This window comes from Schistocerca serialis, chromosome 4 (genome assembly GCF_023864345.2).
Source record: "Schistocerca serialis cubense isolate TAMUIC-IGC-003099 chromosome 4, iqSchSeri2.2, whole genome shotgun sequence".
NCBI lineage: Eukaryota > Metazoa > Arthropoda > Insecta > Orthoptera > Acrididae > Schistocerca > Schistocerca serialis.
This window is the reverse complement of record NC_064641.1, coordinates 394,813,871-394,838,075: the sequence shown is the minus strand read 5'-3', so window position 1 is coordinate 394,838,075 and position 24,205 is coordinate 394,813,871. Positions and strand designations below refer to the sequence as shown.

The window sequence follows — 24,205 nt, the reverse complement described above, 5'->3', positions numbered from 1 at the left end:
TAAGGGTATGACAAGACAGAATATGGTGTCGGAATTGAAGAATTACTAACGATAATTTTTATTAATGGCCAAAGCAAACTTATGTTCTTGATTATTTGCACATTACAGAATGCTGTCAATTGAGGCTTAAGTAAAATTAAAGTTCTTAGTCCAGAAATTATGCGGGTTTTATTTATCAATCTAGTATATGATCGATTAAAATTTTTGGAATGTCTTTGATACCACGAATAAGATCTTTGTATTCAATGTCGGGCGCTTTGATGTGTACGTATGTGTTATAGATGGAGGGCGGCATTTTAAATTTGTTTTGCTGAATAGGGAAACGTCATGGAAAACGAAGTTACTATTGTTGTGAAATGGAGTGGGAAGGAGTACAGTATCAATAATCTTTCGGAGAGTGACACTGTTCAGACTTTAAAGAATGCAATACAAAAGGAAACGGGAGTTCGCCCCGAAAGGCAGAAACTCCTTAATTTGAAATTAAAAGGTAGGAACTGTTTTGTGTGTTTCCATGAGCTTGTATAAGTTTTCATTTTCTTGTATAGAGATTCACTATACTGGTTGTGGTACTTTGGGTGAAGAGAATGTATATATGTATGTGAACTCGCCTAACATTGGATTTCTCCAGGAAAAATTCCTGGCGATGATTGCCAAATAGGGACACTGAAGCTGAAACCAGGTTTTAAAGTAATGATGATGGGTTCGCTTGAAGAAGATATTGCCGATGCTAGTGTTCCTCCTGAAGACATACCAGAAGTCATTAACGATCTTGACATTGAAGAGGAAGAAGTAGCCATTGAGAATAAAGAGGTATGTAGTTAACAAATATAGTTACGTAATTTTGTGCTATATTGTTATAAGCGAAATATTATTCGTATCGTGATAATTATGTGAAAAGAATTATTCCGAAGACAACGGCTATTGATATTTTGCATTAATTTATATAGATGAGTGCCGGACGTTTAATTTTTAGATATGCAGTTCAAATACTTAGTGAAGCATTGTACTTAGTGAAGCATGACAATATAATTAGCAAACGAGTTAAGGGGGACTATGTGATAAAAATTCTGACTGTACTTTGTTTCCTGGAAATATGAAATTGTTACTGCCGTCCTTAAAGGATAAAATCATAGCATACTTGATTATATTGAATGGCATATTCATGGTTTGTACTTATGTATGTAAAAAATATTAACAGGTGTACCTAGCCAAAATTGACAGACGTATCCGTGAATACAAAGTTAATATTCTCAACTCACCAAGGGCTGGGAAAAAGCTACTTGTCCTAGATATTGACTACACTTTGTTTGATCACCGGTCAACTGCAGAAACTGGATATGAATTGATGAGGCCATTTTTGCATGAATTCCTAACATCAGCGTATCAAGTGAGTAGTCAAAATAGTTTGAAGCTGAATTACCTTAAAACTTGTGTGGAAAGTAAATGTATTAATGATACGTTGGAGTTTGTTGTAGTTACGTGTTGCCTGTCTGTCTGAAATCATAGTGTTAAAATTCATTGAAGAGAGAGAACTTTTCATTTGTACAACTTAGCGTCCATCAAAGTTACAGTCACATTACATCTAAAAGTCGTTTGTCTGTCTACTACTCATGTCCTGGTTCACCCTGTACTTGACATATAAAATCAGCGGTCAATTTCTGCCAGCATAAATGCCGCACTCGTAATGAGATGTTCTCATTTTGAGCAATCAGGGAATTACTGACAGTTGTGATTTCAACTGTGTACAATATGGCAACCATGATGTCACTCATTGCACAGGCAAACAAATGTAAATAACAAATGGAATATTTATATTGAGCATCAGAATGAAACTAATGTGACAACTGCTGGAAGTGGGGTTTTTGGGTGGGTACAAACTACATAAGCAGCAGTTAGAATCACAACATTCCAAAACAAATATTAACCAAACAATAAAGCACATGAAATGCTAAACAATCAACTCAACCAAAAAAACATTTGAAGCTCACAATACGGGAACCCACACACAACTCAGGAACCAGGTACTGTCAGTTTCACTTGACGTATGTAGCTCAAATGAAACCAGTGATACCAGAAAACAACACACAGTTCGAGAACCAGAACCACAAATTTCACTTTACCTGTACAGCTCAAATGAAGACAGGTGTACGAGAAACAAATTGGAAACCCAGTACCACGATATTTCATTTGAACTATATATCTGCATTACAATGAACCCACATATAGCTCGTAACATCCTGTAATTGGAATTTCACTTGACCTATATATCCCAGTCAAAATCCATGATACCACCAACCCCACACACCTAAAACATCAGACCACACTCAATGATGATAATACCTACTAATACTCACACACACACACACACACACACACACACACACACACACACACACCAAAATAACCATTTCTAAAACACTCACCTGTCTAACCATATTCCCTGAACACCACCCATCGCAACTGATATCCTTTCCCAAGAAAATACCTCCCCCCAAAAGAAAAGAAAGGAAAAGAAAAAAAAACTTCCACCTTCCTATAACAGACTTCACAGCTGCCCAATAACCCAGTATTGTACAAGCCCCCACTGAATGATTTTTAAACTGTACGTTATTATATACCATTAAATGCTGAAAACCCCTGATACTCAAATCCCTGTATGAAGAAAGAAAGTCAGAAACTATATGACTCCTCTTCAATACACTCTTCTGTTAACTCGATGAAAACTGTTTAGTACACCTCCAAACATCACCCTAAAAACCACATCAGGACACCCACCCCTGGAATCAACAGTCCCCTCATACCCATGTTTCCTCAGGATGATCATGCCTCCCATGCTTAGCCTTCCACAACTATGATTCATCAAACCCCCTGTACTTAATAAATTTAATATACACCACCGGGGGAGGGGGGGGGCGGGAATAATAATAATAATAATACCAGTTCAAGGCACACTTATCGCATGGACACAAAAAATTAACAATGGTATGCTACCAGAACAATGTCCTACATGGCCCGACTAGATTGCTCGAACCAGGAACCCCTCCTAGTAGACCTCCAAACATCCCAATGCCACCTCCACAATTTCATGTTCCCAGTTTGAAAGACAGGTGTGCTCACCAATTCACAACACACTCCTCTATTAGACCACATTACTGTAAAAACACAGCCATATCCTTACCCATCACAGCCACTAACAAATGGTTATTACATTTAATCATTAGAACTATAACTATATTCCCAACAGAAAGATCACTGTAGTGTCCCAGTCCTACAGTACAAGGTCAGAGTATGAATATTACACATTTCCTCCTGCTTAGGCAGATAAAGCAAATTGTTTGATTCTTCTTTGCATTTGATGTGGTTTAATGTGGGCCTTAAGGGGCCTATGGAAGCACAAGTAGTTCATGGACATTTCCTTAGAAAAACCCCAAAAAAGTTGTTTTATTAACCATGTTTTCGCACAAACACCAAGCCACAGATTCCAAGACAGTTATGAACAGCAAATGACTGAAATTTTTACAATATATTCCTAAGATCCCCAACTTGGGAAAAACATTGAAAATTATCTTGATATCTTTATCCATTTCCGTGGTACAGAAGTTCAAAGTTACCCATGTTATCCACATAAAGTCCAGTGTGAGGCAAAAACATAGTTGGTAAAAATGATGTACCATGTAGAAATGCACTGTAAAGTTTCTCTATCAGAAGGTTTATGGGAACCCCATGTAGTGGTACCAAATCACATCCAAAATTTTTGTGCATGTAAAATCCAGTGTGAGGTGTAAAATTAGTTTCGTGGTATTTCAGAGTCGCCAAAAAATTTTAAAAATTTTACTAGCCCATATTGTCTTTTTCCTTGAGAGTGAAATGCAGGGAAAAAATGGGAAACAATGGAAAAATGCTCCTATCAAAGCATGAAATGGTGAATACACTCCTGTTTAAAGACTTTGAAAGGAATCTAATTAGTATATAGTCTGGACATGAAGACTTGCTTTTATTGAGTGATTTAAGTTGCTTCACTACTCAGAATATATCCTCTTATAAGTGTCATTCTTCCTTCCTTAGCAACTTCAAAAATTTTGGTGAGGTAAAACACACACACACACACGCGCGCACACACACACACACACACACACACACACACACACACACACACACACACAAAAAACCTCTATGTTGACAGAGAAGGAGACAGTGCCAGTGGGAAAGAGATGGAAAAGTAAGTAAATCTTGGAAGATAGTAGAAGGCGGTTGTGGTATAGAAAGTGAGGAGGAGGCAATGGTAGTGTGAGAGTAAGATAGGGACACAGTGGCAGTGAAACATAGTTGAAGTGCTAGGAAAAGAGTGAAGGAGACAGTGCTGTTTGGAGAGGAAGAAAGAGGAGAAAGTGGAATAGAGTGAGAGCCAGTGATAGTGAGGGACAAGAGTCTACGACAGGGACGATGATGAAGAGACAGATGTGGCTGTGAGAAGAGACAGCAGTTGTGGGAGTGAATAAATGAATAAATGAGATGGTAGCAGTACGAGAGAGCAAGAGGGAGACAGTGACTTTGAGAGGAGACAGTAGTACTAGTAGGACAGGATAAAGGAGACTGACAGTGTCTGTGAGACAGGAGACAGTGACAAGAGTGACACAAAGACAATGAGCTAGGCTGAATGAGTGAGAGAGGGCAAGTGGGAGTGGATGGGTGTGAACGAGTTACAGGTAGGGGAGCTTGTGGGAGTGAGAGGTGAGTTGCATGTCGAAAAGAGCACAAATATGTTTGCGTGCCACAATTTTTTGTAAAATTTTTAAAGTTGCTGAGGAAAGTAGACTTAGGCAGTTTATATCCCACTGTTCAGCCAGTCTTTTAAACAAGAGTATATTTGCCTTTTGTGCTCCAAGAGGAGCATTTTTCCACTGACCTGAATTGTTTCTGTGCTGTTTGTAATTGTAAGGTAGCGGGAACTATGGAAAAGGTGTTAGTTTTGAAATGGTTACAAAAATACTTTCTGCTGCCGCAGTGCATAGATATTTGGACTGAAAAGTAGCTAATTATTCAAATTTAATTACAGGACTATGATATTGTTATATGGTCAGCAACAAGTATGAAGTGGATAGAAGAAAAAATGAAGCTTCTTGGTGTGTCAACTCACCCTGATTACAAAATTGCTTTCTATTTAGATAGTTTAGCAATGATATCAGTACACACTCCAAAATACGGAGTTGTGCAGGTAAGTGAACTACCTTGTGTAACTGTGTCCTTTTCTTGTCATTGAATTGATAATTTTATTTGGTGCAATTTTTTGTGATTCTAGGTGAAACCACTTGGTGTTATTTGGGGAAAGTTTGATCAGTACTCTTCTAAAAATACTATAATGTTTGATGATATACGACGAAATTTTTTAATGAATCCTCATAATGGATTAAAAATACGGCCGTTCAAGCAAGCTCATTTGAATAGAGATAAGGATCGAGAACTCCTCCGGCTTGCAAAATACCTGCAAGACATAGCACACGAGGAAGATTTATCAAGTTTGGAACATAAACACTGGGAAAAATATAAACGTAGGAAACACAAAGGGGTAACAGCTAAAAAAGATGAATCCTTGGGAAGTGGAGACAGTGCTGATACCAGCTAGCAGTGTCTGTTAGTGGTGTAGATTTTGAGAGGCACAATTCAACAATGACCATTGGAATATTGTGCGAAGAAAAGTAGAACTGGACAACAATTCTTAGTAACTGCATAGATTTTAAGTTGTTTCTGTGATGGAATATTGTAATTTTAGTGCAAATACCAGATGTATATGAAAACAGAGTACACTCAGTCACTGGTTTTTCATACATGCTGTCAGTTTTGTGGAAGAAAAAACCCTAGCCATACTTGCACTTTAATTTATTTTCTGAGGCAGTTTTCAGTGTGTGTTATTATGATGATCAGTTTATTTAAGCTGGATGTAGACTGTCACAATTTGAACCTTGGCAAGAAATGAATTGTAAAATTGCTTCTGCCTTTTTAACTTCCCGACAAACCATTTGTGCCTAAGTAATCTTGAATGGTGTTTGTAAGTGAACTTTAATTTCTTTTTGTGCTTGTTTCTTTGAATTGGAATTTGTGTATCTCATTCTGTGCAAATATAATTAAAAAAAAAAACCATGTGTTAGGGCAGGACACTTTAAGACACTGAATGGATAATGTGCAAATATTAGCTTTGGATGATAGAGATAAATTTGTTATGAATAGTTTAAATAAACATCAAAGGAAGTGGAAGTTGTACTTCTACATGGTTGATTTTTGTATAATAATTCAAACCTCTTTTGAAAAGATATTCTTGGGTCATATTTTTTAGCACTTTGTGTATACCTTGCTTTCATAATATGTTGCCTTTCCACGTAGATGGGTTGTTATACAAAGAATAATCCAGTCCTTAGTCTACCTGCAAAAGATTTGTACTGCATGGGGAAAAGTCTCTAAGGATAAGCTCCACAAGAGGCATATTAAGACTGTTCCAGATGCGTTTATTACATTTGTCATGTTCAGTTTGACTTGTCACCAGAATTCAAACTGCCAAAAGTTCTTGAATGAAGAACTAGATTTGTATAAGCAGTTGATGGCAAAAAATCCAAAATCACAAAGGTATAATACGACATGGAAAGAATATTGTTTTAGCTGATGGCATGGGACCAATTCACAATACAGTAAATATTTCCTGGCTTTATAGTTAAAAATTAAGCATGTTAAAGGAGTTTCATTAGCAGTGTTACTGTTACTTAATTTTAATTGTTGATTAATTTTACAGCTGTCCAGATTTTCTAAGTTTATTTTGTAAAGATACTGAATGAATGTGAAGAGGTGAAATAAATTCAAAAAAAGTAACAAAAATGCATATTATTTCTTTCAGGTATGATTAAAAGTTTGGAAGAAGTGTTAGACATTAGAGAAGTTCAGCGAGAGCCTTGGTAAAATACATGTCAGTAGGCTGGTTTATTAATTTACTTAAATATAAACCAGTCTTCCATTTCGTGATTCCTATTCATTACTGTTACCCTGGAATTCTTTTATTGTTTTAATGAGAGTGAAAGTAACTGCCAACTTTGAGGTGCTGGGGAAACCTTGAAATACAAGTATATGTTTGGGTGTGACATTCAGCTTCAATGTTGATGTTCTTTTAATGCATTTAATTAAAACTTTCAATTACGAGGTTTGTTTTTCTTCGGAGAACTGATTAGTGTTTTTATGCAGAAGTGTCACTTGACCCATTCAGTGGATCCGTACATAATTGTATTTTTCCAGCCTTGAGCAACGAACAAGGTGTGAGTGACATTACCACACATTAATCACCCCTCTCAGAAAAAAATCCCCTATGCCCACAATTCTATAACTTCATCTTTCAATAATAATTGAGTGCTGGTCATATACGCTAGTTTTCTTTTATTGGAAATAGAGACTGCTCTGTGCACGCCCATGAGGCACTGAGAGGTGCCTCCCTGCAGGTCCAGGGGTAAGAATAGGCCCGAGGTATTCCCACCTATCATCAGAGGCGACTAAAAGGAGTCACACATTTCGGCCTTTATGTGACTGTCCCCTGTAGGGTTTGACCTCCATCCTTCAAAATTTTTCCGAAGAGTGAGCCAATTGGGGAAGGGCGCCTGAACATGGTGCATGGTGTCCATCATGCCTAGGGATCTGTAACCTGCTGTCTCATCTCGCATTGCAGTCCCGCTCATTCCCCATCTCTTAGGCGAGGACACCTTCCTGGGTGCATTTTCCACCATGCACTATGCAGTGTCGCTTTCTGCGCCGACAATGGCCATGGACTTGTTTGCACCTGATATCCAGCATAGTAGCCAGTCCATTGTGGTGGGCCTGCCATCTACCCTGTTGGTTGTAGCCCCCTGACAACACAGGGATCGCTCTGCTGTTGCCTGCGCTGTTAACTCCACACATATGCCAAAGAGTAGTCTGTCACCCTTGGGCATCGGGACTCCCGGCAATGGCCATCCTACCACGTGGCCTTTGCTGCGGCTGGGTGGCGCCCATGGGGAGGGCCCCTTGTCGGATGACGTGCAATGAAGCATACCACGTCATCACTTGCTGGTAATTAAACACCAGCGGTCTCTAAGGGTTCTAAGTCTCAGTACAATGCCAGGAAGTACAACCCTAAATCATTCCTCTCCCTGGCCACACCATGGGAGGAACACAAAGCTAAGGATGGCAGCGAACCTTATTAATCCCGGTACCTCATATGTACTGATGGAGACTCCTTTGTTTCGATGAAGTCACAGTTTTTTTGTAGACCATTTAGAGGACAAGTTTGGGGAGGTGGAGGGCTTGTCCAAAATGCGGTCAGGGTAAGTCTTGATAAAACAGCATCCTCTGCCGTCACGGGCATTACTTGCTTGTGACATGCTGGGGGATGTTCCCGTTACCATTACACCCCATAAGAGCTTAATTATGGTCCAGGGTATTATGTTCCACAGGGGCCTTCTTTTGCAGTCCGACAACGAGCTGCGCGCCAACTTAGAGCGACGAGGCGTTTATTTTGTCTGGCGCGTCCATCAGGGTCTGAGGGATAATCGGGTTTCTACTGGTGCCTTCATCTTGGCCTTTGAGGGTGGCACATTACCCGAGGTCAAGGTGATGGTCTACTGCTGTGATGTAAAGCCATATATCCCTCCTCCTATGCAATGGTGGAAGTTCGGCCATATGTCTTCCTGCTGTACTTCCAGCGTCACATTTCGAGATTGTGGACGTCCATCACATCCCAATACTCCATGTGCCCTGCCTCCCATCTGTGTCAACTGCAGAGAGCCTCTTTCCCCTTGCTCGCCAGACTGCAGAATTTTATAGTGCCATAGGAAAATCAGGGAATACGAGACCCAGGACTGACTGACCTACCCTGGGGCTAGGAGGAAATTTGAGTGTCTACATCCTGTGGCTATGACCACCTCTTACGCTGCTGCTATGAGAACAGTTGTAGCCCTATCCGAGCTGGAATACTACACCTGCCCCCTTGATGGTGGGGGGGCACACTTCCCTCCCTGTTGCTCCCACACGACCTACCTTGGGAGCACTGCCCCCCCCCCCCCCCCAACCATGGGGGACACCAGTCCCCACTTCACAGCTGGAGAAGCGTAAGTCTTCTTCGGCACCTCTTGCTAGGACCACCACTACCTACAAGCTTTGCTTCTGATGATGAGGTGGAGATTCTCGCATCCACTGAGGACCTAGATCTAGCCAGACCCTCAGACACCATGGATACAGACTGCTCAGGACATAAACCAGTGGCAGCAGGTGACCCTGAGGTGTAAACTGCCTAATTGAATGTTCCATGCCTTCCCAGCGTCACAATCATGTCATCCTCCAGCGGAACTGAGGCGGTTTTTTTCCATCGCGTGGCTGAGCTATGGCAACTGTTATGCTTTACACCTGCTTTCTGCATTGCCCTCCAGGAAACCTTGTTCCCAGCAATGCCGAACCCTGCCCTCCGCGTCTATAAAGGATCTTACAGGAACCATAACGACTATAATTGAGTGTCAGGTGGAGTTTGCATCTATGTCCTCAACTCGGTATGAAGTGAACCTGTGCCCCTTCAAACCCCTCTCGAAGCTGTGGCTGTCAGGATAAGGACGATGCAGGAAATAACTGTCTGCAACATATATCTTCCTCCAGATGGTGCAGTACCCCTGAACACATTGGCTGCACCGATTGATCAACTCCCTAAACGCTCATAACCCCTTGTGGGGTGGCACTGTGCGTACTGGCTGAGGCAGAGATGTCGAAAATTTACTGTCACAACCGACCTCTGCCTCTTAATGGAGCCACCACACATTTCAGTGTGGCACATGGCACATATTCAGCCATTGATATCTCAGTTTGCAGTTCTGCCCTTCTCCCATCTATACACTGGAGAGCACATGACAACCTGTGTGGTAGTGACCACTTCCCCCATCTTCCTGTCACTGCCTGGCCCGGTGTCAGGCCCACGGACGCCTGCCCAGCTGGGCTTTAAACAAGGTGGACTGGGAAACTTTCACGTCTGCTGTCACTGTTGGATCTCCCCCATACGGTAACATCGATTTGATGGTTCCGCAGGTGACTACAACTATCATTTCTGCGGCAGAAAATGCAAACCCTCGTTCTTTAGGGTGCCTGCGATGAAAGGCAGTTCCTTGAAAGTCACTGGAAGTCACTGAAGCAATTAAGGAGCATCGGCGAGCTCTACAGCAGCATAAGCAGCACCCTTCCCTGGAGCACCTCATAGCCTTTAAATGGCTCCGTGCCCGCATTCGCCATCTTATCAAACGATGGAAGCAGGAGTATTGGCAGAGATATGTCTGAACCATTGGGTGCCGTAAGTCACCTTCCCAAGTCTGGGCAAAGATTTTCGGGTACCAAACCCCAACAGATGTTCCCGGTGTTAACATAAATTGCGTGTTATCTACTGACACAAACGCGACTGCTGAGCACTACGCTCGAGCCTCTGCGTCAGAGAATTATCCCCCAGCTTTCCGCACTCTCAATCGGCGGCTGGAAGGGAAAGTGATTTTGTTCACTACACATCACAATGAATCCTACAACATCCCATTTACAGAGTGGGAGCTCAGTGCACTGGCACATTGCCCCGACACATCTCCTGGGCCAGATTGGATCCAAGTCAGATGTTAAACATCTTTCTGTCTGACTTCAAGCGACATCTCCTTGTCATCTACAACCGGATCTGGTGCGATGGTGTCTTTCCGTCGCGGTGGCGGGAGAGCACCATCGTTCTGGTGCTCAAATCCTGTAAAAACCCACTTTATGTGGATAGCTACCAGCCCGTCAGCCTCATCAACTTTCTTTGTAAGCTGCTGGAACGTATGGTGTGTTGGTGATTGGGTCGGGTCCTGGAGTTGCGATTGGGTTGGGTCCTGGAGTCTCGTGGCTCTACTGGCTTCATGTCAGCGTATCTTCTGCCAGGGTCACTCTACCACTGATAATCTTGTCCCTCGAGTATGCCATCCAAACAGCCTTTTTCAGATGCCAACACCTGGTTGCCATCCTTTTGATTTACAAAAAGTGTTTGACATGACCTGGTGACATCATTTCCTCGCCACATTATACGAGAAGGGTCTGCGGGGCCCATTCCCAATTTTTATCCAAAATATCCTGTTGCTTCGTAGTTTCCGTGTGCAAATTGGTGCCTCCCATAGTTCCATCCATATCTAGGAGAATGGAGTCCCGCAGGGCTCTGTATTGAGTGTCTCTCTATTTTCAGTGGCCATTAACGGTCTGGCGGCAGCTGTAGGGCCATCCATCTCGCCTTCTCTGTATGTGGATGACTTCTACATTTCTTATTGCTCCTCCAGTACTGGTGTTGCTGAGTGACACCTTCAGGGAGCCATTCACAAGGTGGAGTCATGGGCTCTAGCCCATGGCTTCCAGTTTTCAACCATGAAGTCGTGTCAGACAATTCTGTCGGTGTCGTACCGTTCATCTGGAACCAGAACTTTATCTTACTGACAATCCACTCACTGTAGTGGAGGCGTATCGATTCTTAGGACTGGTTTTCGATGCCCGATTGACTTGGCTACCTCACCTTTGTCAGCTTAAGTGGAAATGCTGGCAGCACCTCAATGCCCTCCGCTGCCTAGCAACACCAACTGGGCTGCAGATCGCTGTACGCTGCAGCAGCTCTACAGAGTCCTTGTTCAATCACACCTTGACTATGGGAGTGTGGTTTATGGTTCAATGGCGCACTCAGTGTTGCATTTACTCATCCAAGTGAACCACTGTGGCGTTTGCCTAGTGACAGGTTCTTTTAGAACGAGTCCGGTGACCAGTGTCCTGGTGGAGGCCGGAGTCCCTCCATTGAAGGTTAGGCAGGCACAATTGCCTACAAGTTATGTTGCACACGTTCATAGTTCTGCATATCCGTATTACCATCTCCTTTTCCCACCCACAGCAGCCCGTGTCCCGCATTGGCAGCCCAGGTCAGGGCTAACGATTGCGGTTCGCATGCAATCCCTTCTGTTTGAACTGGAGTCCTTCCCTTTACCATCTATACTTGAGGTCTATTCACGTACACCTCCATGGTGTACGCCGCGGCTGTGCATGGACCTTTCAAATGGCCCTAAGGACTCGGTTAACCCTGCGACTCTCCTCTGTCCTTTCCTCTCGATTCTCAACATGTACCTGGGCCATGAAGTGGTTTACACTGATGGCTCAATGGTCATGTTGGCTTTGCCTATGTTCATGCAGGATATATAGAACAGCAGTCCTTGCCTGATGACTGCAGTGTTTTCATGCAGAGCTGGCAGCCATATTTCGTGCTCTTGAGCACATCCGTTCATGCCCAGGCGAGTCATTCCTCCTGTGTACTGACTCCTTGAGCAGCCTACAAGCTATTGACCAGTGCTACCCTCATCATCCTCTGGTAGCGACCATCCAGGAGTCCATCTATGCCCTGGAATAGTCCAGTCGTTCAGTGGTGTTTGTCTGGACCACAGGTCACGTAGGAATCCCACGCAATGAACTTGCCGACAGGCTGGCCAAACGGGCTACATGGAAACCACTTCTGGAGATGGGCATCTCTGAACCTGACCTGCGTTCTGACTTACGCCGCAGGGTTTTTCGGCTTTGAGAGATGGAATGGCGTAACAGTACAAACGACAAACTGTGTGTCATTAAGGAGACTACGAATGTGTGGAAGTCTTCCATGCGGACCTCTCGCAGGGAATCAGTGTTCTCTGCCAGCTCCCCATCGGCCATGCTTGGGCGACCCACAGTTACCTCTTGTGCCGTGGAGGCCTGCCCCAGTGTCGGTGTGGCGCACGGTTGACAGTTGCCCATCTTCTGGTGCACTGTCCCATTTTCACTGTCCAGTGTCGGAATCTTGGGTTACCGGACTCGTTGCTGCTAATTTTGTCTGACAATGGCTCGTTGGCTGATTTAGTTTTACATTTTGTTCATGAGGGTGGGTTTTATAATACTATGTAAGTTTTAGCGCAAGTCCTTTGTCCCTCTATGTCCTCCACCCTAGTGATTTTAGGGTGGAGGTTTTGATGTGTTACAGAGCAGCTGGCCAGCCATTCGTGGTCATTTGCTTTCTTGTTTTACTCTTTTCATCCCTTTTCTTGTGTTTCTGTGGTTTTCCTGTCCCCCTTTTGTCCATTTACGTGTTTTTTGCCCTTCATCATTCTTGAGATTTTTCCTTTCCTTTCATTTCATTTTGTGTTGTCAGTCTTGTGTGTTTTACTCTCACACTTGTGGCATTATTTTATTCAGAACAAAGGACTGATGACCTCGTAGTTTGGTCCCTCCCCCCCTCTTTTAATCCAACCAACCACTGAGAAGTGGCATATCTGTAACAAATGAAGAATAAGACTCAATAGCAAGCTGCATTTATGCTAATGTTTATTGATAGGACGACGTAGGAAACATTTAAAAATAGTTTCTGCATATGTTCAGAAACTCACTGCCAATTGAAGTACATAAAATCATAGGAAGTGTCCTAAGGCATTGTTCAACACAGGAAATAGAGATAACATTTCTATAGCTTGTATTCACAATAAATACCATGATGTGGAATAAGTCAAACAAAAGTTGCATTGGCTACTTGTTAAAAAAACATGCTTTTGTATGAAATTTGAGTTCTGTTTGGTAATCCTAGTTTCTGCTTGGTGATACTGTTCCAGTTAATTGAGGGAGTGTCTTCCATTCTATTATTTTTGTTGTTCTTTTCTTCGTCCTTGTCTCTTTCAGAACTACCAGGAAATTAATTAATATTTAATTACCATTGTATTGACGAGACAACATCTCTCGTCAGATTAGCAACCCATTCACATATTTAAGCACACTAAAGGCACATATGTGGCCATTGCTCAGGATACATTCTCCATAGTTTGAATTTTCTTCTGATGCCAAAGATTCTTCCGTCTCTTACACTCTTTTATACACTTTAATCTGTACAGACAGCATCATATTTCAGACTTCTTTCCTCACTTTCAACTGTGCAGGAATTTAACAGCATGCTACTTTCAATTTCATTGTGTTTAGTTGCTATTCGGAGACTCATAGTGTTTATCTTAATTACCAACAATTTAAAATTATAGAATTTACTTTGCATCCCCAGTCATGGAGATGATGAGCAACAGGAGTCTCTAAATATCATTGGGGACAACAGTGTAGCCTAAATAGAAAGTGAAAGGTAGATGATAAACAGTACAGACCCAAAAAGATAGGGTTTTGAAATGTGGTTGTACAGAAGACTAGACTGCTGTTGATTATATGGGTATATAGAGTAGCTAATGAAGAGGTACTGAACTGAATTGGAAAGACAAGAATTTTATGGCACAACTTGTCGAAGAAGAAGAAGAAAAGGGATTGGTTGGCACATTCTGAGGCATCAAGAAATAATTATCTTTTAATAGAGGAAGAAAGCAAGTGAGCGCATGTGCTTTGTGTCTGTGGTGGGGATTATAGAGAGAGACCAAGGCTCGAATACAATAAGCAAATTCAAATGGATGTAGGTTGCAATTTATGTTTCCGTTAGTCAGTTGCAACAATACAGCAGACTTTTTGGTGATGCATGCTGTTAATAATAAAAGTCTTTCCATAGAGTGAGCAGAACATTGTTGCCATAAATTGATTTAGGGAAACTACAGGCAATCTAAATGCAGATAGCTAGACAGGAGAGGTCAACCCCAGTTTTCCGCCACATCCACATTTGTGTCTCAATTGTGAAAACATGGCAACTAGCAGAAATAAATTCAAGTATCAATAATGTAGAAAAGATAGATTGCTACTTAAGTTGCAGACAGGCACAATTAAAAGCCACTTACACAAAGCATTTGGCCAAAGCCTTCATCAGCAAAAGAGAAAAGCACACCTGACCGGCAGCTCGGGCCAGCTGTCGGAGTTGGTGGTCTTGTGTGCATGAGGTGTGCTTGCAGGGGTGTGTTTCTCTTTTGCTGATGAAGGCGGTGGCTGAAAGCTTTGTGCAAGTGTCTTTTAAATTTGCTTGTCTGCAACTTAATGTGTCGTCTTTGGAGTAAGTAGCAGTCTATCTTTTCCTACATTGTTGTTATTCCTAAACGGAGTTTCAATTTTTGAAATACAAATGTCTGTTACCTGACACTAAAATAAAAAAAATTATATGCAGATAGACTTCACACAAAAATCACCACCTTTTATTATAAGAGAAAAAATTTAAAGGAAGTTATCCAGAAAACTGCATCATGAGCTATATGGAGGGCTTTAAGGTCACCTAAGTGCCTTCTTTTCAAGTCAGTCCAAAACAATGTGATCGGCTGTCTGCACAGCATCATATTTTAATAGCTTATTCTCCTAGACCCCACTTGTGCTTGCTGTGATGCACAGGTATTGCTTTAATGGTGCCACAGTTTCCACAGTAGTCAGTCAAGAACACCACCAGGTGCTGGATTTCTTATAATTTGTTGACTATGGGTTATTTTCTCTCTCGACCAAACCCATCTTTTTACAGTTTCACAGCCTTGTCATACAGTGGTCCTCTTGACCTCAATTACTGGCCAATATCAGCACTTTCCAGCCATTATTTCTTATTCTTAACATTTACTATTCAGAGCTATTACTGTGTGGAACATGGGAACTAACTAAGCAGGCTAAGTGTAACTCAACATAGCTATCACAACTACCGTGCATGAAAGCATGCAGACTATTGTGAAGTCAACTGTTGACATTGTTTTGTAAGAGATTTCACCACATAAGGGAAAGATGACCCATGTTGTCCACTGCCAAAAAAGGATGGATTCATTAGAAAAAAGTGATATTCTTCTGCTTGGAAGAGAGAGCCAGAAAAACTTAATATGTAACATTTGTCACAAGCAACAGTCACTACTGCAGTCCAATTCAAGAACAATGGAGGTTTGTACAGGTCCAGGCACTGACAGGGATTGCATTGTTGCCAGGTTCAAGCAACGCTTGTGGTATAAGCATGCACGTGTTTTGCGCTTGAAGAAAGAGTGTGTCCGGCTAGTTATGTCTCCCACTCACTCACGTATAAGTTTCGCATACCACCACCATCAGTGATATCAACTTGCAACAAATGAAATATACACTACATAACTCATACTGCAAAATACTTACGCGAATTCTTTACAGACGAATGGAAAAACTGGTAGAAGATGACCTCGGGGAAGATCAGTTTGTATTCCGTAGAAATATTGGAACATGTGAGGCAATACTTACTCTACGACTTATCTTAGAAGAAAGATTAAGGAAAGGCAAACCTATGTTTCTAGCATTTGTAGACTTAGAGAAAGCTTTTAACAATGTTGACTGGAATACTCTCAAATTCTAAAGGCGGCAGGGGTAAAATACAGGATCGAAAGGCTATTTACAATTTGTACAGAAACCAGATGGCAGCTGTAATAGTCGAGGGGTATGAAAGGGAAGCAGTGGTTGGAAAGGGAGTGAGACAGGGTTGTAGCCTCTCCCCGATGTTATTCAATCTGTATATTGAGCAAGCAGTAAAGGAAACAAAAGAAAAATTCGGAATAGGTATTAAAATCCATGGAGAAGAAATAAAAACTTTGAGGTTCGCCGATGACATTGTAATTCTGTCAGAGACAGCAAAAGGACTTGGAAGAGCAGTTGAACGGAATGGACAGTGTCTTGAAAGGAGGATATAAGATGAACATCAACAAAAGCAAACTGAGGATAATGGAATATAGTCAAATTAACTGATGCTGAGGGAATTAGATTAGGAAATGAGATACTTAAAGTAGTAAAGGAGTTTTGCTATTTGGGGAGCAAACTAACTGATGACGGTCGAAGTAGAGAGGATATAAAATGTAGACTGGCAATGGCAAGGAAACTGTTTCTGAAGAAGAGAAATTTGTTAACATTGAGTATAGATTTAAGTGTCAGGAAGTCGTTTCTGAAAGTATTTGTATGGAGTATAACCATGTATGGAAGTGAAACACGGACGATAAATAGTTTAGATAAGAAGAGAATAGAATCTTTCGAAATGTGGTGCTACAGAAGGATGCTGAAGATTAGATGGGTAGATCACATAACTAATGAGGAGGTATTGAATAGGATTGGGGAGAAGAGAAGTTTGTGGCACAACTTGACACGAAGAAGGGACTGGTTGGTAGGACATGTTCTGAGGCATCAAGGGATCACAAAGTTTGCATTGGAGGGCAGCGTGGAGGGTAAAAATCATAGAGGGAGACCAAGAGATGAATACACTAAGCAGATTCAGAAGGACGTAGGTTGCAGTAAGTACTGGGAGGTGAAGAAGCTTGCACAAGATAGAGTAGCATGGAAAGCTGCATCAAACCAGGACTAAAGACCACAACAACAACATAACTCATTGCAAGGACATTTAATTATCACATTGGCTACGACATTCACACTCAGAATACAACTGCACACACATTGGCTGTTGGAGAATGCATGACGTAGGTGCACAGAATATGCCTAAACTTGTCCGCCATCATTCGTGGCTCCAATTATAAACATATGCATTCTTTCATGACTGGGGCATATCTCTTTTACTGTTTATTGACTGGCAATACTATGTATTTTTAATAAAACATAAACACCTCAAAAGGCAGCCCTTCAGCAAGAAACAGTGGTTTATTTCTACAAATGTTGAAGTTTCCCCACCAGTTCACAACCATTGGCACAAGTATAGAAGTTGTTAGTTCTCATTGGAACACCATATGCAGTATAACATTATTAATTACTGTGTAAGCTGAAACGGTGTGTGCCCCTGTCTGCACTCTTGTATCACTCTACAATTTTCCTTTTTTCTTCCACTCTATTTCAAAATAATCTGTATGATGTTGAATTATTGTAGGCAACATATTTTCCTGGAGAATTATCAAGTTACAAGGATAACACTTAATCTTGCCAAGTGCAGCCCAAATTTTGGTGCTAAGTTCTTCCCACTATAGAAATTAGGTGGCAGCTGAAAGTTATATTGGGGAAAACAAGAATTTATTTGTATAAAAATTCTTTTCTTGCAATATCTGAATCAATAAAAGTATGTGAAACATGTCAAGTTTTCATCTGCTTTGTATGAACTGTGCATTGGATTATAATGATTTTAATCCTGTAAATAAGGTCGACTACTGTAAAAGTCCACTGTAATTGGTCACACAGACGGTGGACTGCTGTAGAAGTTAGGTGGAAAGATGTTCCCTCTGGTGAACTGCTATCGCACTCCAGCCTACCTTGCTCGTTTACCATTTTGCTAAGCTTAACTGTTGTGGAGCAATGTCCTTGATGTTATCTAGCAGGCTCCCCGGAACCTTGTAGTGCAGTGTATTGCCATTATATTTCTTGGGCATTCACCTAGCACCGTGGTTGATGCAAAGGATCTTGGGGATTCAGTTAGCAGTGTAGTGTCAGCAGAGGCGCATTGATTGTCGAAATAAACAATCTGTGTTGCCTCCTTCCTAGGCTGTTGACAGATTATTGTTGTGTAAAATTTTATTTTGAAAATGAACAGACGAAGAAACTTTGAATCTGCTATTAGACACTGAATTTGAGGTCAGCAGTGAAAGTGAACCTTGCACTGATTTATTACCACAACAAAGTGCTTTAGCCAATCAATGACTTCAGATATACCAATGTCTTCAAGCACATCAGAATTTTTTGGCTCTTCAACAGTACCAGACCCAGGAACGTAGACAACTCATCAGAAGAAGATGACAGTGAAGAAGGAACCATGCATCAGCATATAAAACAGAATGTGTGTGGTCAAGTAAAATTCTTAACACCATAAGAACACCAGTTTTTGTCCACTGTATCTGGACTGAAAAGTGCAGTTGATACAAGAAGTTTCTTTAGCTTTTTCGCCCTCTTTGCAGCTGATCAAATTGTGGCTCATATTTGTAACGAAACATGTAGATATTTTACTCTAAGTTCTTAACATCTGACTAACAGAACGAAGAAAGAGTCGACATACCTGACACCAAATAAATTATTTGCATTTATAGCTATGTCTTAAATTATGACAAAGGAGAAAGAAATTATCAGTATCGAAGTACCAGTCAAAATGTCCACTTCGGGGTACTCTGATTTTTTTCACAATTTCTTCCACGAGACAGGATATTTTTCTGTCGTATGATTTTTTACTCTTCAGTGATAATAGCATAAAAACAATAGACTACTTGTTCAAACTTCGTTCCATTATGGATGTACATGGATGAGTCACTCCTTCTGTTCAAAGGGAGACAAAAGTAAAACAGTTTATCCCAACAAAGCAAAATCATTTTGGAATCAAATGTTTTTGATTTGAGATGTTCTTTGGATTTCTAACATTTGTTGCGGAAGTGACACAGATATCGCCAAACACAATCTCAGAGTCTCTGGATAAGTCATCGCAACTCTAAGGGAGCCATATTTTCAGAAGGGGCATACATTATTTTGTGATAATTGGTGCATGAGCCCAACATTCTTCTGTTGACTGTATGATGGGGCAATTGACATGTGCAGCACATTGCGGGACAACAAAAAGGCATGCCAAAAATGACAGACAAATTGCAAAAAGGAGAAATGACATTCAGGAATGTTTCAAAGCAAATGTTGGCAATGAAATAGTGTGACAAAAGGTATGTCTACATGCTGTCAAGTTTCCATTCAGCAGACTAAAACTGTGGAAAGAGTCAAGAAAAGCACCAACTTGTACTGAAAAATTTTCTTCGGTCTAAATGCATTTTGTCTACAAATTGGTCATCTGGTAAACTGACTTATGCAAATTTCCAGTTGGGCTTGATTCAGGAAATATTGGAAAAACACAGTTAATGAAATAAGTCCAAGTGGAGGTTGCAGCCGAATTGTTGTCCTGCAACAGGCTGACAGTTGGACTTCATCTCCCTGGATAATTGCCCAAGTACGAAATCAGACTAAAATTTGTTGTAGAGACTGCAAGCAAACAGTGTGAGTTCCATGTTCAGCTATGTGTAATGAAGTCAAAAACATATCCCTGGTACTGACACGTAAGTCATATCACCATTGTGTATAAAAATATTATGCCTATATATGCATATAAAAATCAAAGATAAGCAGCAGACACTGTGTTTCACATTGACAAGTAATACATAATTTTGTGAACATTGTGCATAATATTACTGCAGAAACAGTTCATTTCTACCATTTCAATTCATGAATAATGTATATAATTTACCTATTCTTTGTTTGAAATGGAAACATAAAGAAAACAAAGTTCATTTCTGCAAGTGGCAAGATTTCTTATACAGTATTTTGTACAATGTGGAAATTATGTTACCTGATGTTGACCCAGCAATAATGATCTGTGTATGGCTTGTAATGTAATTGTTGATAGTTTTCAAACAGAAAGCATACAATTAACATAGAATTATGTTTATTTCTGCGATATCAATTGTTTCATGACAAAACTGTCATTTCACTACCTTTTTTTCTCTTCGACATTTCTGCAGCACCAATGTAGGTAAAAAAAAAAAAAAAAAAAAAAACAGTGTGTGTCATTATAATTCAGCACTTACAATGGTGAATGTAGAGTATAATTCAAATATTAAATGTCAACAAAGTAAAATACTAAAGAATTAGCAAATAGTTAAAACAGTATCAGCATTTATGATGCTCTTAACTGGGCACCCACTCCCCCCCCCCCTCCCCCCCCCCCCCCCCCCCATGAACCATGATGGACTTTGCCGTTGGTGGGGAGGGTTGCGTGCCTCAGCGATACAGATAGCCGTACCGTAGGTGCAACCACAACGGAGGGGTATCTGTTGAGAGGCCAGACAAATGTGTGGTTCCCGAAGAGGGGCAGCAGCCTTTTCAGTAGTTGCAAGGGCAACAGTCTGGATGATTGACTGATCTGGCCTTGTAACAATAACCAAAACGGCCTTGCTGTGCTGGTACTGCGAACGGCTGAAAGCAAGGGGAAACTACAGCCGTAATTTTTCCCGAGGGCATGCAGCTTTACTGTATGGTTAAATGATGATGGCGTCCTCTTGGGTAAAATATTCCGGAGGTAAAATAGTCCCCCATTCGGATCTCCGGGCGGGGACTACTCAAGAGGATGTCGTTAGCAGGAGAAAGATAACTGGCGTTCTACGGATCGGAGCGTGGAATGTCAGATCCCTCAATCGGGCAGGTAGGTTAGAAAATTTAAAAAGGGAAATGGATAGGTTGAAGTTAGATATAGTGGTAATTAGTGAAGTTCTGTGGCAGGAGGAACAAGACTTCTGGTCAGGTGACTACAGGGTTATAAACACAAAATCAAATAGGGGTAATGCAGGAGTAGGTTTAATAATGAATAGGAAAATAGGAATGCGGGTAAGCTACTACAAACAGCACAGTGAACGCATTATTGTGGCCAAGATAGATATGAAGCCCACACCTACTACAGTAGTAAAAGTTTATATGCCAACTAGCTCTGCAGATGACGAAGAAATGTATGATGAAATAAAAGAAATTATTCAAATAGTGAAGGGAGACGAAAATTTAATAGTCATGGGTGACTGGAATTCGAGTGTAGGAAAAGGGAGAGAAGGAAACATAGTCGGTGAATATGGATTGGGGCTAAGAAATGAAAGAGGAAGCCGCCTGGTAGAATTTTGCACAGAGCACAACATAATCATAGGTAACACTTGGTTTAAGAATCATGAAAGAAGGTTGTATACATGGAAGAACCCTGTAGATACTAAAAGGTATCAGATAGATTATATAATGGTAAGACAGAGATTTAGGAACCAGGTTTTAAATTGTAAGACATTTCCAGGGGCAGATGTGGACTCTGACCACAATCTATTGGTTATGACCTGTAGATTAAAACTGAAGAAACTGCAAAAAGGTGGGAATTTAAGGAGATGGGACCTGGAAAAACTGAAAGAACCAGAGGTTGTACAGAGTTTCAGGGAGAGCATAAGGGAGCAATTGACAGGAATGGGGGAAAGAAATACAGTAGAAGAAGAATGGGTAGCTTTCAGGGATGAAGTAGTGAAGGCAGCAGAGGATCAAGTAGGTAAAAAGACGAGGGTTAGTAGAAATCCTTGGGTAACAGAAGAAATATTGAATTTAATTGATGAAAGGATAAAATATAAAAATGCAGTAAATGAAGCAGGCAAAAAGGAATACAAACGTCTCAAAAATGAGATCGACAGGAAGTGCAAAATGGCTAAGCAGGGATGGCTAGAGGACAAATGTAAGGATGTAGAGGCTTATCTCACTAGGGGTAAGATAGATACTGCCTACAGGAAAATTAAAGAGACCTTTGGAGATAAGAGAACGGCTTGTATGAATATCAAGAGCTCAGATGGAAACCCAGTTCTAAGCAAAGATGGGAAAGCAGAAAGGTGGAAGGAGTATATAGAGGGTCTATACAAGGGCGATGTGCTTGAGGACAATATTATGGAAATGGAAGAGGATGTAGATGGAGATGAAATGGGAGATACGATACTGCGTGAAGAGTTTGACAGAGCACTGAAAGACCTGAGTTGAAACAAGGCCCCCGGAGTAGACAACATTCCATTGGAACTACTGACGGCCTTGGGAGAGCCAGTCCTGACAAAACTTTACCATCTGGTGAGCAAGATGTATGAAGCAGGCGAAATACCCTCAGACTTCAAGAAGAATACAATAATTCCAATCCCAAAGAAAGCAGGTGTTGACAGATGTGAAAATTACTGAACTATCAGTTTAATAAGTCACAGCTGCAAAATACTAACACGAATTCTTTACAGACGAATGGAAAAACTAGTAGAAGCCAACCTCGGGGAAGATCAGTTTGGATTCCGTAGAAACACTGGAACACGTGAGGCAATACTGACCTTACGACTTATCTTAGAAGAAAGATTAAGGAAAGGCAAACCTACGTTTCTAGCATTTGTAGACTTAGAGAAAGCTTTTGACAATGTTGACTGGAATACTCTCTTTCAAATTCTAAAGGTGGCAGGGGTAAAATACAGGGAGCGAAAGGCTATTTACAATTTGTACAGAAACCAGATGGCAGTTATAAGAGTCGAGGGGTATGAAAGGGAAGCAGTGGTTGGGAAGGGAGTGAGACAGGGTTGTAGCCTCTCCCCGATGTTGTTCAATCTGTATATTGAGCAAGCAGTAAAGGAAACAAAAGAAAAATTCGGAGTAGTTATTAAAATCCATGGAGAAGAAATAAAAACTTTGAGGTTCGTCGATGACATTGTAATTCTGTCAGAGACAGCAAAAGGACTTGGGAGAGCAGTTGAATGGAATGGAAAGTGTCGTGAAAGGAGGATATAAGATGAACATGAACAAAAGCAAAACGAGGATAATGGAATGTAGTCGAATTAAGTCGGGTGATGCTGAGGGAATTAGATTAGGAAATGAGACACTTAAAGTAGTAAAGGAGTTTTGCTATTTGGGGAGCAAAATAACTGATGATGGTTGAAGTAGAGAGGATATTAAATGTAGACTGGCAATGGCAAGGAAATCATTTCTGAAGAAGAGAAATTTGTTAACATCGAGTGTAGATTTAAGTGTCAGGAAGTCATTTCTGAAAGTATTTGTATGGAGTGTAGCCATGTATGGAAGTGAAACATGGACGATAACTAGCTTGGACAAGAAGAGAATAGAAGCATTCGAAATGAGGTGCTACAGAAGAATGCTGAAGATTAGATGGGTATATCACATAACTAATGAGGAAATATTGAATAGGATTGGGGAGAAGAGAAGTTTGTGGCACAACTTGACCAGAAGACGGGATCGGTTGGTAGGACATGTTCTGAGGCATCAAGGGATCACCAATTTAGTATTGGAGGGTAAAAATTGTAGAGGGATACCAAGAGATGAATACACTAAGCAGATTCAGAAGGATGTAGATTGCAGTAGGTACTGGGAGATGAAGAAGCTTGCACAGGATAGAGTAGCATGGAGAGCTGCATCAAACCAGTCTCGGGACTGAAGACCACAACAACAACAACAACAACAACAACAACTGGGCAAAATCAAATCGGGGCACATGCAGCTACGAACTGCTTGATCAAGTGGCCCAGCCAGCCAGTAGCATCTGCTGTCCGCTAAAGTGCGCGTCATATATCTTGGCGGCCGAGTTTAGGTTCGTTCTGCGCATCTGACGTCAAAAAATACAGTCAGCCAATGAACAGAGAACGACGTTGCCAGATCTGACTGCAGAGCAGAGCACGGACGAGTGTCTTCAGTTTTAGAAACTTTCAGTCATAAACAAAGTAATAGAACAAAAGCAAAGTCTTGATAGCAGACTTTGATT

The 24,205-nt window shown here is 41.2% G+C and overlaps 1 protein-coding gene across 1 annotated transcript; it reads left to right on the top strand.

Moving 5' to 3' along the window:
* Positions 1 to 255: 255 nt before the first annotated feature.
* Positions 256 to 6,831, top strand: LOC126474915 (ubiquitin-like domain-containing CTD phosphatase 1). Its single transcript, XM_050102415.1, has 5 exons — positions 256 to 487; positions 629 to 810; positions 1,199 to 1,387; positions 5,057 to 5,215; positions 5,300 to 6,831. The coding sequence occupies exons 1-5, from the start codon at positions 328 to 330 to the stop codon at positions 5,621 to 5,623; spliced, it is 1,014 nt and encodes a 337-aa protein (XP_049958372.1). The 5' UTR covers positions 256 to 327; the 3' UTR covers positions 5,624 to 6,831.
* Positions 6,832 to 24,205: the final 17,374 nt, after the last annotated feature.

Coding starts and splice junctions, on each gene's coding strand:
- LOC126474915 (XM_050102415.1), top strand. CDS start 328: ATGGAAAACGAAGTTACTATTGTTGTGAAATGGAGTGGGAAGGAGTAC. Junction 1,388..5,056: donor TCCTAACATCAGCGTATCAA/GTGAGTAGTCAA, acceptor ATTTAATTACAG/GACTATGATATTGTTATATG. Junction 5,216..5,299: donor CAAAATACGGAGTTGTGCAG/GTAAGTGAACTA, acceptor TTGTGATTCTAG/GTGAAACCACTTGGTGTTAT.